The sequence below is a fragment of the Oncorhynchus tshawytscha genome, linkage group LG16 (assembly GCF_018296145.1).
Source record: "Oncorhynchus tshawytscha isolate Ot180627B linkage group LG16, Otsh_v2.0, whole genome shotgun sequence".
Lineage (NCBI taxonomy): Eukaryota > Metazoa > Chordata > Actinopteri > Salmoniformes > Salmonidae > Oncorhynchus > Oncorhynchus tshawytscha.
This window is the reverse complement of record NC_056444.1, coordinates 46,213,750-46,228,013: the sequence shown is the minus strand read 5'-3', so window position 1 is coordinate 46,228,013 and position 14,264 is coordinate 46,213,750. Positions and strand designations below refer to the sequence as shown.

Genomic DNA, 14,264 nt, shown 5'->3' with positions numbered 1-14,264 from the left:
CTGTTCTGACTCGGCGGTGCACATATAGCTGTTTTTGAGAAATGTCATCATCTAATATTAAGAGCTTTCAATGTCTGCTTATATGGCCCTTATTTATCCTACGGTTCTGACTTGGTGTACAGGGAAATTACTGTAAGAGCAGCCCATGTTCTGAATTATGTCACTGTACAATTTAAAAGTGCTGAACACATTATATTGACTACGTCTGTCTTAGCTCGCTCATTAATGTCTTAATCAAAATTACGGAATGCCTCTTATCCACTCATCGTTCTCTAATGGCATAGTTTGTAAATCTCAATTGTCAGTAGAAACTACATTTGTTTAATCAAGTCAGCTATATCAGCTATGTTTTTTTTAAAGGCAGTAAGCGAGGCTGAATTCATTGTTTTGCTGCCATACAAGGCTCCGCTGATGCAGTGGTAAGGATTCACTCCATGGTGCTGAAAAGAGAGCCCTGCTGTTGGGACAGCTTTATGTAGGCCCGGACAGTTTGTGGGCACTGCTTGTCGCCGTTATAGTGCAATTAATATATTGTTTAGTGTTGTGTTGTGTTCTTTAGTGGCTTTGCAGGCATATACATTTTTGGGGGGAGTTTGCCCCAACAAGATTTACATGCTAAAATCGCTACTGCCGTGCCCTTCGATGCGGGCTTTTTTTTTTATGAGGGCTTTTATTTTGAAAGTTCGTGAACGCCAACAAAACCACAGAAGAAGAAAAAAAAACGGAAAATCTATTTTATTTGTTGCGGTTCAGGAGGACAACTTGTTAGATAGCTAGCTCAATTATCTACGACCAGCACTTGCTAAATTCACAGATAACCTAATCTGCGTTTTTGATTAAACTCGAAGAGGCTGTTTACACCATATTTCCACGGGAGAACACCTATGGTCGCTGGAGAAGATGCTAGCTGTGCGCCAATTTCTACCTAACACAATGACCAACTACAGAGCTTTTCATACACAACTGTCGTCCATCATGGATGCATTGACCAAAGCGGCGGTGGCAGATATCTGCGAGCTCGTAGATGACAGTTATGCTGTTTTACAATTGGAAATCTCTCGAAGCCACAAAGAGAATGAGGCATTGAGAAGGAAACTCGAGTTGATCGAGACCATCATTGCGCGTGGGCAGAGAGGGAATATGGCAGAAACAAACCACCAAGCTAACATTGATTCCCTCAATGCCGGTATGTATGTATGTGTATGTGTGTGTGTGTGGCCAGCTCTATCTGAAATTAACATGCCTGCAAAGCCTGAAAACTTAACCCCAAAATGTTTTTCGCAGCTAAGAGGAGTTGCCACATTATTCCAATAGGTGTCTTCATAATGACAATCTAAATACAACTGGTAAACTTGCTTTACCTTGTTCTCAGCATTTCTCCCTTCGTTATTGGTTCATCATACCAAATTATTTTAATCTGAACCATAGAAGTGATTGATAGTGAATGGTAATATGTATGTTCCCCCCCCCAGAAAACATTGTAAAATAACACTGTTAAACATTGTGAAATAGTAATAATACAAGTCACATTGCTCTAATATAATCAAATTTTCAACAGGAGTATGTAAATCAAAAAGCCCCAACCGTTTGCATTTCATAATTTTTTTAAATTCATGTATGGCTGTAGCCTGACGTCCCAGTCATCTATCCCTCTTAAGATGGAAAGAGAAGATACAGTGGGGCAAAAAAGTATGTAGTCAGCCACCAATTGTGCAAGTTCTCCCACTTAAAGATGAGAGAGACCTGTAATTTTCATCATAGGTACACTTCAACTATGACAGACAAAATGAGAAAAAAATCCAGAAAATCACATTGTAGGATTTTTAATGAATTTAGTTGCAAATTATGGTGGAAAATAAACTTTTGTTTTTGACCAAATACTTCTCAATACTTTGTTATATACCCTTTGTTGGCAATGACAGAGGTCAAATGTTTTCTGTAAGTCTTCACAAGGTTTTCACACACTGTTGCTGGTATTTTGGCCCAATTCCTCCATGCAGATCTTCTCTAGAGCAGTGATGTTTTGGGGCTGTTGCTGGGCAACACGGACTTTCAACTCCCTCCAAAGATTTTCTATGGGGTTGAGATCTGGAGACTGGCTAGGCCACTCCAGGACCTTGAAATGCTTCTTACGAAGCCACTTCTTCATTGCCAAGGCGGTGTGTTTGGGATCATTGTCATGCTGAAAGACCCAGCCACATTTCATCTTCAATGCCCTTGCTGATGGAAGGAGGTTTTCACTCAAAATCTCACGATACATGGCCCTATTCATTCTTTCCTTTACACAGATCAGTCGTCCTGGTCCCTTTGCAGAAAAACAGCCCCAAAGCATGATGTTTCCACCCCCATGCTTCACAGTAGGCATGGTGTTCTTTGGATGCAACTCAGCATTCTTTGTACTCCAAACACGACGAGTTGAGATTTTACCAAAAAGTTATATTTTGGTTTCATCTGACCACATGACATTCTCCCAATCTTCTTCTGGATCATCCAAATGCTCTCTAGCAAACTTCAAACGGGCCTGGACATGTACTGGCTTAAGCAGGGGGACACGTCTGGCACTGCAGGATTTGAGTCCCTGGCGGCGTAGTGTGTTACTGATGGTAGGCTTTGTTACTTTGATCCCAGCTCTCTGCAGGTCATTCACTAGGCCCCCCCGTGTGGTTCTGGGATTTTTGCTCACCGTTCTTGTGATAATTTTGACCCCACAGTTGATGTCTTCAAACCAAGCTGCTTACCTATTGCAGATTCAGTCTTCCCAGCTTGGTGAGGTCTACAATTTTGTTTCTGGTGTGCTTTGACAGCTCTTTGGTCTTGGGCATAGTGGAGTTTGGAGTGTGACTGTTTGAGGTTGTGGACAGGTGTCTTTTATACTGATAACAAGTTCAAACAGTTGCCATTAATACAGGTAATGAGTGGAGGACAGAGGAGCCTCTTAAAGAAGAAGTTACAGGACTGTGAGAGTCAGAAATCTTGCTTGTTTGTAGGTGACCAAATACTTATTTTCCACCATAATTTGCAAATAAATTCATTAAAAATCCTACAATGTGATTTTCTGGATTTTTAAAATCATTTTGTTTGTCATAGTTGACGTGTACCTATGATGAAAATTACAGGCCTCATCTTTTTAAGTGGGAGAACTTGCACAATTGGTGGCTGACTAAATACTTTTTTGCCCCAATGTATTCATCATGAGTCAAGTACATTGATTTATTCTACGATCAATTAATCAACTTTTATAATTTGATAGTCAGTAATAGAGTTAATCAGTTCCTCTCTCTCCTCACCTGCAGGAGACTGTTTCTCCTCTGACTTCAGATTTTTGGGCAATGTTCGGTAGCTAGCTTGCTACATACAGGGCTCCAAACTAACTTTTTTCATCACTGTCCCAGAATCGTTCTGAAGTGCTGTTTAACTGTCCCAATGTATATCAATCTACTGTTGACTAACCCCATTACGCACTAATTTGCACAAACGAGGCTGCAATGAAAACTAATGGACTGTAGTGACTGTGTTGGCTTCAAAATCCGGGGTGTGAACTACGTTTCTGTTCAAGCGTTGATTGACATGGTAATAACCCGATAGTATTGGAGAAGAGTTGAAAAAAGGAACCCCTCTGAAGCTGTACGTTAAATTGTGATGTGTCATGACGTAACGTACAGCGCGCATAATGCAACTCATTCTGTGTTGTACAGCCTCTCCACCAGGTGTAGCGCTTCTCTCACAAATTAAAAACAAGAAAGGGACAGGGTAACGGGAATACCTAGTCAATTGTACAACTGAATGCATGCATTTTTTGCGTTGTCACTGCAAGCCATCAAGACTCAAAAGCCGCCACAGCCGCTGTTTACTTCTGAAGGTAACTGTAGCGCCGCCCTAAAAACCCGATTTATAATTCGACACAAACCTTCAAGTAGATATGTAATGATACTTAATATAAACTCTTTATAGTGTTTTATTTACATTTTAGAGGTGATGAGTTGGACAGATTGGGTGAAAAAAGCTGTTTCCCCACACGGCTGATCTCCCCCTTTCACTATCACGCAGTAGGTATCGCTTCCACACCTGCCATTTTTAAAAAGACCCGACGGAGCTCATTGCCTCCTTCAATCATGCAAAGACGGGCAGCATGAAGGTCTCGTCTTGGATTTTGCTGGAAAGGGGAGAAATTGTGCTTTACAATGGTATTCATATTATGTTTTTAGGGCACTAAAATGAGGTAAATTGTACGTTACAGCGCAATGTACAAAAGTGCATTAGTTAACTACAATACCCCATAATGACAAAGATAAAACAGGTCATTAGACATTTATGCAAATGTATAATTTAATTCTGAAATACCTTATTTACACATGTTTTCAGACCCTTTGCTATCATCATGGGGGTATTGTGTATATATTGATAAGGGGGGGGGAGGAGACAATTTAATCCGTTTTAGAATAAGGCTGTAACCTAACAAAATCTGGAAAAGTCAAGTGGTCTGAATACTTTCCGAAGTCACTGTGTATATATACAGTACCTGTCAAAAGTTTGGACACCTACTCATTCAAGGGTCTTGCTTTATTTTTTTATATATTTTTTTTCTACATTGTAGAACAATAGTGAATACATCAAAACTATGAAATAACTCATATGGAATCATGTAGTAATTGTTAAACAAATCCAAATATATTTTATATTTGAAATTCCTCAATTAGCCACCCTTTGCCTTGACAGCTTTGCAGACGCTTGGCATTCTCTCAACCAGCTTCATGAGGTAGTCACCTGTAATGCATTTCAATTAACAGGTGTGCCTTGTTAAAAGTTAATTTGTTGAATTTCTTTCCTTAATGTGTTTAAGCCAATTAGTTGTGTTGCAACAAGGTAAGGGTGGTATACAGAAGATAGTCCTATTTGGTAAAAGACCAAGTCCATATTATGGCAAGAACAGCTCAAATAAACGCCATCCCATCTGGTTTGCGCTTAGTGGGACTATCATTTGTTTTTCAACGTGACAATGACCCAACACACATCCAGGCTGTGTAAGGGCTATTTGACCAATAAGGAGAGGGATGGTGCTGCATTAGGTTACCTGGCATACACAATCACACCTCAACCCAATTGCGATGGTTTGGGATGAGTTTGACCGCAGAGTGAAGTAAAAGTGCCCAGCATATGTGGGAACTCCTTCAAGACTGTTGGAAAAGCTTTCCAGGTGAAGCTGGTTAAGAGAATGCCAAGAGGGTGCAAAGCTGTCATCAAGGCAAAGGGTGGCAACTTTGAGGAATCTCAAATGTGAAATATATTTTGATATGTTTAACACTTTTTTGGTTACTACATGATTTCATATGCTATATTTCATAGTTTTGATGTATTTACTATTATTCTACAATGTAGAGAATATTAAAAATAAAGAGAAACCTGTGCTAACATAATTCCAAAAGGGTTTTCTATTTATCAATTAGCCTTTTAAATTATAAACTTGGATTAGCTTACACAACGTGCCATTGGAACACGTGTGATGGTTGCTGATAATTGGCCTCTGTGTGCCTATGTAGATATTCTGTTAAAAATCTTGTTTCCAGATACAATAGTCATTTACAACATTAACAATGTCTACACTGTAATTCTGATCAATTTGATGTGATCTTAATAGACAAAAAATGTGCTTTCAAAAACAACCAAACTTTTTTGTGTATACATACACACACAAAATAATATGTGCACACCCCTTCAAATTAGTGGATTCGGCTATTTCAGCCACACCCATTGCTGACAGGTGTATAAAGTCGAGCACACAGCCATACAATCTCCATAGACAAACATCGGCAGTAGAATGGCCTTAATGAAGCGCAAAGTGACTTTCAATGTGTCACCATCATAGGATTTTAACTTTCCAATAAGTCAGTTCGTCAAATTTCTGCCCTGCTCGAGCTGCCCCAAGTCAACTGTAAGTGCTGTTATTGTGAAGTAGAAACGTCTAGGAGCAACAACGGCTCAGCTGTGAAGTGGTAGGCCACACAAGTTCACAGAACGGAACTGCTGAAGCACGTAGAGCAAAAAAAATGTGTGTCCTCGGTTGCAACTCTCACTACCAAGTTCCAAACTGCCTCTGGAAGCAACGTCAGCAGAACTGTTTGTTGGGAGCTTCATGAAATCGGTTTCCATGGCAGAGCAGTCACACACAAGCCTAAGATCACCATGTGCAATGCCAAGTGTCTGCTGGAGTGGTGTAAACCTCGTCGCCATTGGACTCTGGAGCACTGGAAATGCGTTCTATGGAGTGAGGAATCATGCTCCATCTGGCAGTCCGACAGACAAAACCTGGGTTTGGCAGATGCCAGAAGAAAGCTACCTTCCCCAATGTATAGTGCCAACTGTAAAGTTTGGTGGAGGAGGAATAATGGTCTGGGGCTGTTTTTCATGGTTCCGGCTAGGCCCCTTAGTTCCAGTGAAGGGAAATCTTAACGCTACAGCATACATTGCATGACATTCTAGACGTTTCTGTGCTTCCAACTTTGTGCCCCCGTGCTCAGTTGGAGTGGAAGAACTTGACTGACCTGCACAAAGTCCTGACCTCAACTCCATCGAACTGTTTTGGGATGAATTGGAACACCGACTGCGAGCCAGGCCTAATCGCCCAACATCAGTGCCCAACCTCACTAATGCTTGTGTGGCTGAATGGAAGCAAGTCCCTGCAGCAATGTTCTAACATCTAGTGAAAGCCTTTCCACAAGAGTGGAGGCTGAATGGTACTTCCGGCGCCGACAGAGATGGCCGCCTCGCTTCGCGTTCCTAGGAAACTATGCAGTTTTTTTTTTTTTTTTACGTGTTATTTCTTACACTAGTACCCCAGGTCATCTTAGGTTTCATTACATACAGTCGAGAAGAACTACTGAATATAAGATCAGCGTCAACTCACCATCAGTACGACCAAGAATATGTTTTTCGCGACGCGGATCCTGTGTTCTGCCTTACAAACAGGACAACGGAGTGGATTCCATGCAGCGACCCAAAAACGACTCCGAAAAAAGAGGGAAACGAAGCGGTCTTCTGGTCAGACTCCGGAGACGGGCACACCGTGCACCACTCCCTAGCATTCTTCTTGCCAATGTCCAGTCTCTTGACAACAAGGTTGATGAAATCCGAGCAAGGGTAGCATTCCAGAGGGACATCAAAGACTAACGTTCTCTGCTTCACGGAAACATGGCTCACTGGAGAGACGCTATCCGAAGCGGTGCAGCCAGCGGGTTTCTCCACGCATCGCGCCGACAGAAACAAACATCTTTCTGGTAAGAAGAGGGGCGGGGTGTGATGAAAGAAACATACAGGAACTCAAATCCTTCTGTTCACCTGATTTAGAATTCCTCACAATCAAATGTAGACCGCATTATCTACCAAGGGAATTCTCTTCGATTATAATCACAGCCGTATATATCCCCCCCCAAGCAGACACATCGATGGCTCTGAACGAACTTTATTTAACTCTCTGCAAACTGGAAACGATTTATCCGGAGGCTGCATTCATTGTAGCTGGGGATTTTAACAAGGCTAATCTGAAAACAAGACTCCCTAAATTTCATCAGCATATTGATTGCGCAACCAGGGGTGGAAAGACCCTGGATCATTGTTACTCTAACTTCCGCGACGCATATAAGGCCCTGCCCCGCCCCCCTTTCGGAAAAGCTGACCACGACTCCATTTTGTTGATCCCTGCCTACAGACAGAAACTAAAACAAGAGGCTCCCACGCTGAGGTCTGTCCAACGCTGGTCCGACCAAGCTGACTCCACACTCCAAGACTGCTTCCATCACGTGGACTGGGAGATGTTTCGTATTGCGTCAGACAACAACATTGACGAATACGCTGATTCGGTGTGCGAGTTCATTAGAACGTGCGTTGAAGAAGTCGTTCCCATAGTAACGATTAAAACATTCCCTAACCAGAAACCGTGGATTGATGGCAGCATTCGTGTGAAACTGAAAGCGCGAACCACTGCTTTTAATCAGGGCAAGGTGTCTGGTAACATGACTGAATACAAACAGTGCAGCTATTCCCTCCGCAAGGCTATCAAACAAGCTAAGCGCCAGTACAGAGACAAAGTAGAATCTCAATTCAACGGCTCAGACACGAGGCATGTGGCAGGGTCTACAGTCAATCACGGACTACAGGAAGAAATCCAGCCCAGTCACGGACCAGGATGTCTTGCTCCCAGGCAGACTAAATAACTTTTTTGCCCGCTTTGAGGATAATACAGTGCCACTGACACGGCCTGCAACAAAAACATGCGGTCTCTCCTTCACTGCAGCCGAGGTGAGTAAGACATTTAAACGTGTTAACCCTCGCAAGGCTGCAGGCCCAGACGGCATCCCCAGCCGCGCCCTCAGAGCATGCGCAGACCAGCTGGCCCGGTGTGTTTACGGACATATTCAATCAATCCCTATACCAGTCTGCTGTTCCCACATGCTTCAAGAGGGCCACCATTGTTCCTGTTCCCAAGAAAGCTAAGGTAACTGAGCTAAACGACTACCGCCCCGTAGCACTCACATCCGTCATCATGAAGTGCTTTGAGAGACTAGTCAAGGACCATATCACCTCCACCCTACCTGACACCCTAGACCCACTCCAATTTGCTTACCGCCCAAATAGGTCCACAGACGATGCAATCTCAACCACACTGCACACTGCCCTAACCCATCTGGACAAGAGGAATACCTATGTGAGAATGCTGTTCATCGACTACAGCTCGGCATTCAACACCATAGTACCCTCCAAGCTCGTCATCAAGCTCGAGACCCTGGGTCTCGACCCCGCCCTGTGCAACTGGGTACTGGACTTCCTGACGGGCCGCCCCCAGGTGGTGAGGGTAGGCAACATCTCCTCCCTGCTGATCCTCAACACTGGGGCCCCACAAGGGTGCGTTCTGAGCCCTCTCCTGTACTCCCTGTTCACCCACAACTGCGTGGCCGCGCACGCCTCCAACTCAATCATCAAGTTTGCGGACGACACAACAGTGGTAGGCTTGATTACCAACGACGACGAGACTGCCTACAGGGAGGAGGTGAGGGCCCTCGGAGTGTGGTGTCAGGAAAATAACCTCGCACTCAACGTCAACAAAACTAAGGAGATGATTGTGGACTTCAGGAAACAGCAGAGGGAACACCCCCCCCATCCACATCGATGGAACAGTAGTGGAGAGGGTAGCAAGTTTTAAGTTCCTCGGCATACACATCACAGACAAACTGAATTGGTCCACTCACACAGACAGCATCGTGAAGAAGGCGCAGCAGCGCCTCTTCAACCTCAGGAGGCTGAAGAAATTCGGCTTGTCACAAAAAGCACTCACAAACTTCTACAGATGCACAATCGAGAGCATCCTGGCGGGCTGTATCACCGCCTGGTATGGCAACTGCACCGCCCTCAACCGTAAGGCTCTCCAGAGGGTAGTGAGGTCTGCACAACGCATCACCGGGGGCAAACTACCTGCCCTCCAGGACACCTACACCACCCGATGCTACAGGAAGGCCATAAAGATCATCAAGGACATCAACCACCCGAGCCACTGCCTGTTCACCCCGCTGTCATCCAGAAGGCGAGGTCAGTACAGGTGCATCAAAGCTGGGACCGAGAGACTGAAAAACAGCTTCTATCTCAAGGCCATCAGACTGTTAAACAGCCACCACTAACATTGAGTGGCTGCTGCCAACACACTGTCAATGACACTGACTCAACTCCAGCCACTTTAATAATGGGAATTGATGGGAAATGATGTAAATATATCACTAGCCACTTTAAACAATGCTACCTTATATAATGTTACTTACCCTACATTATTCATCTCATATGCATACGTATATACTGTACTCTATATCATCGACTGCATCCTTGTGTAATACATGTATCACTAGCCACTTTAACCATGCCACTTGGTTTACATACTCATCTCATGTATATACTGTACTCGATATCATCTACTGTATCTTGCCTATGCTGCTCTGTACCATCACTCATTCATATATCCTTATGTACATATTCTTTATCCCCTTACACTTGTGTATAAGACAGTAGTTTTTTGGAATTGTTAGTTAGATTACTTGTTCGTTATTACTGCATTGTCGGAACTAGAAGCACAAGCATTTCGCTACACTCGCATTAACATCTGCTAACCATGTGTATGTGACAAATAAAATTTGATTTGATTTTGATTTGTTATAGAAGCTAAGGGGGGACCAACTCTATATTAATGCCCATGATTTTGGAATGAGACGAGCAGGTTTCCTCAAATTTTTGGTTGTGTGTGTGTTTTGATGGTCTTGTCCATCATGTGTGATTCATTGATGGCACATACTGTCTTCATTACAATATTGTAGCTTACTTAGTTATCAGGCCTACTTCTCACTTTGTCCTAGAACATTCCTCTTCATCTGGAAGGGCTGCCTGTACCAAGCAGTCAAATGAAAATCTAAGAAGAGCTGGAAAGATCACAGCTGTTCGGGAAGCCACAGAACAGTCTGAAAATAAAGAGGTAATAGAAAAAATCTGCATTAGAGCTGGTTTATGGCTTTCTCATGTTCTGTTTTGCCATCCATGTTTTATTGATGATAAATCCTGTTGAGAGCCCAACTTAAAAAAACATCAGTGACCACTATACCGCAGTCTAATGGTTTCCACTACAACCTTTACTTGGTGGTTCCATTACATTGAGTGTCTTGAGACATTTTCCATTAGGAAATAATGGTCTCTACTGGTGAAATCACAATGTCTATACCAGGGGTGTCAAACTAATTTTGCCCTGCAGGCTGCAATCGGTCTACAATTATTATTATTTTTCTATTTATTTAACTAGGCAAGTCAGTTAAGAACAAATTCTTATTTTACAATGACTGCCTACACCAGCCAAACCCGGACGACGCTGGGCCAATTGTGTTCTGCCCTCATGGCCGATTGTGATACAGCCTTGATTCAAACCAGGGTGTCTGTAGTAATGCTTCTAGCACTGAGATGCAGTGCCTTAGACCACTGCGCCACTTGGGAGCTCCGGAGGAACGCACTGAAAATGTGTTTATATTTCCTTCAAAATGTGCTAGTCCTCTATCCATTGTTTTCAGAACTTTCAATCCTCCCTGACCTAACATTTATTTTGGTAATTGTTAGCAAGTTGGACAGAGTGAAGAGATTATTAATATAGTTCCATTTTATTTGGTTTTAGTCATTTCAGTGTGGATTGAAACCATATGCAACCCCTGGTCTGTACAAAAATGTTATGGTATTAATGTCTTGTTTGTCTTTTACCTTTTAATCATGACTTACAGTACATGGCCCCAATTTTGCTGCCTCTACAACTCATTCTGCAAACCCTGCATCTTCCTGTATTTTCAATGAAATATGCTCTCTCGCCATATCAGGTGGTTTTGCAGGTACCTGAAGAGGAGAAGATCAGACCTGACATAGTCTTAATCAAGGAGGAGAAGCTGGGCGGGGACTTGGATAGTAGTAATGACACACAGGATGTTCTGCTATTCAGTGAGAAGGGTAAGTGAAAGGTGTACACATTAATTGTTAGCCAGGTGGAATTGCATGGACGTTGCAAATTCTGTCTTATGTCAACTGCTTTTCTCTCCCCGATGTCAAGTGGTAAAGTGAACTTAGTTGAATCACACTCCTAACATTATCACACACAAAAGTAAGTGTAGGCCTACAAAATTTCCCCCATTACTGGCAATATTGCTCCCCGCATCAATGCTGACAGTCATTTATCGTGAGCGTTGTGGCCCAAACTGGTTCGACTGCATCTACCTGACATTAGTTGTAGATGGCTGAGCTACTACAACCCAATTTTAAATGTTTTTGAGACATATAGGAAAAAGCTTTATCTACATTATTATTGCTTGTGTAGGGCAATATGTACCCCCACCCTGTTGCCAGCCACATCTCCTACTTCTCCCCTTACAAAACAATGGAAACACAGGTACATTGCTGTGTTTGACATCCCTATTTGCTCCAATCTCTTCCCTAAGGTACTGAGGCGTCGTATGGTGAAGTGGATGACAGTGAAGAAGGGCCATCCAGAACAACCTCCTCCACCATAACTACGAGGGAGTGGGACAGAAGTGGAGAGGATAGTGGCCACCGATCCGAGCAGGGGAATGAAAGTTCTCAGAGGACTCCCCAGTTTTTGCATTCTAAATTCACTGCCGGAAGATGGAACCCCCTGAGCCTTAACTACACGCTGCATGAGACACCCAGTGAGTCTGGGTCCAGTCCACCGGGGGGGAATAATGAAATGGAGACAGTGGAACCCGTTTATGATTTCCCTTCAGAAACCGACACCGTCCCCTCTACTCACCCGACAGGGAAACGGTTTCCCTTTGAACCAGACAGTAGTCCAAATTCTCTCGCTGGGAATTTCGAAATGAAAAGAGAAGTTTCCATGGTCAGCTCTCTACCCTACGATGTGGAACTGGATATGTGTTCGTCATGGAGCAACCAGGATATGCTGGGAATGGTTTCCATGCAGGACGGGAAATACCTGAAACCGGACCGCAGGGAATTGCTGCTTGACAAGGTTGCAGACTTGAGCTCTGCCCATTATCAAATGACTGCCGCCGGACTTCACGCTGCAGCCAAGTATGACAGCAGAGACAGCAAGCGTTTTATTTGCACCTTCTGCAGCAAGTGTTTTACATCGTCGCGAAATCTGGAGACACACCTACGGGTTCACACAGGAGAGAGACCATACAGCTGCACCCAGTGCGGGAAGAGGTTCACCCAGTCTGGCCATCTGAAAACGCATCAGAGCGTACACACCGGAGAGCGGCCATTTGCCTGCGAGCAGTGTGGTAAAAGGTTTGCAGGGAAACAGAATTTGAGGTTACACCAACAGAAAAACCACCCTAATCTGTGAGGTGTAAGGCTAGTTGAGAGCTCCACGAACAGTTATGCCTAACATTTTTAGGAGCATTAGACCAGAACCGTGACACTGTTTGACATCTAAGTTTGAACATTAGTAATGAAGAAAAGGCTATTTTGTATTTTCACACTCATGATATGTTTTGATGGATGAACTCCGCAAGAATGGTGGAGGTGAAAAACATGGTCTAACATTGCGATGCTCTAATTTCAATTTTTCTTCCATTTAATTGCCTTTGAAATGATACAATTGATAATATTTAACCCAATGAAACAAAGCTATTTGATGAGACATTATTACCACTGGAATGTATTTTGAAAATGGAACAGCCTTTCCATATAAGTTGTTACGATAATGGTCACACTTTAAATTTACCACAATTAATAAAGGCTTAATATAGCATACATAAAGTCTTAATAAGAACTATAGAGTGCATTGCCTAATGCATCATATCCTACTATGGAAATTCTCAAAAAAGCTGTGCTTTACAAAGGGCTGTAACTATATGTAACAATATAACATTATTAGTGTGCTTGCAAGAAGATGACTCATGTCAGGCCAGAACTGTAAGAGAAAATGTGTTCTCCCAGTAAACTTACATTTTTATAATACAGACCGTAGGAAAGTTTATTTAAAGGATGAGTCAGTTCAGAAGCTAGAAGATTCATTACTTGCCAACAGCTGCAATTCCCAGTTAAACGACATCACGTTTTGAAGTTCACTTTCATAGTTTTGTCTAATAACACTATCATGAATCTACAAAGACGTTTTGTGGGTCAGTAGCTAAGTTTCCATCCAATTGGCGATTTTCATGCAAAAATTATAAAATCTGCATGATGAAAATGCGTGTTTTCCAACCAGTGGTCTGTTTTCACCAAACTGACTTGTTGCGTATACAAATCAGTGCCTGATGACGTAGTGCATACAATTTACTTTTCCGTTTTAAGTTTTCAGGTACCGAATAAAATGTGTTCAATGTGTTTCCATTGCATTTTCAACTCTACCGATAGCTTTGTAACAAACTGTTGCATTAAATAGCAAATGTGCCTACTCTGGTCTTGACACGTGCGCTCTAGCCAACAGCTCGCAGATACAGTATGCTAGTCTACATGATGAGATTATTATGGATAAGACAGAATATTTATTTGTCAAACGGCAGTTTGAACAAAATACAATTTCAGTTAAACCCTAAAAGTACAGTATCTAACAAAATAACTACGTTATGGCATTCACTATCTATTTGCATATCATAGAAATGTGGATATGTTTGTGGATAAAATTCTAATTTACTCAACCTTTTTAAATGTATTGATTTACCTGTTTATTTAGTACGTGATTGTCAATATTTGGGTTTGGCAGTGTGTTGACATTGAAT

At 42.6% G+C, this 14,264-nt stretch overlaps 1 protein-coding gene across 1 annotated transcript; it reads left to right on the top strand.

Moving 5' to 3' along the window:
* The first annotated feature begins 700 nt into the window (after nt 1–700).
* si:dkey-7l6.3 (neurotrophin receptor-interacting factor 2) lies at nt 701–13,869 on the top strand. The gene is made up of 4 exons (XM_024375093.2): nt 701–1,186; nt 10,389–10,504; nt 11,385–11,511; nt 11,997–13,869. Exons 1-4 carry the CDS (start codon nt 901–903, stop codon nt 12,881–12,883), a joined length of 1,416 nt encoding a protein of 471 aa, XP_024230861.1. The 5' UTR covers nt 701–900; the 3' UTR covers nt 12,884–13,869.
* The last annotated feature ends 395 nt before the right edge of the window (nt 13,870–14,264 follow it).

Coding starts and splice junctions, on each gene's coding strand:
- si:dkey-7l6.3 (XM_024375093.2), top strand. CDS start 901: ATGCTAGCTGTGCGCCAATTTCTACCTAACACAATGACCAACTACAGA. Junction 1,187..10,388: donor CATTGATTCCCTCAATGCCG/GTATGTATGTAT, acceptor ACTTTGTCCTAG/AACATTCCTCTTCATCTGGA. Junction 11,512..11,996: donor TCTGCTATTCAGTGAGAAGG/GTAAGTGAAAGG, acceptor CTCTTCCCTAAG/GTACTGAGGCGTCGTATGGT.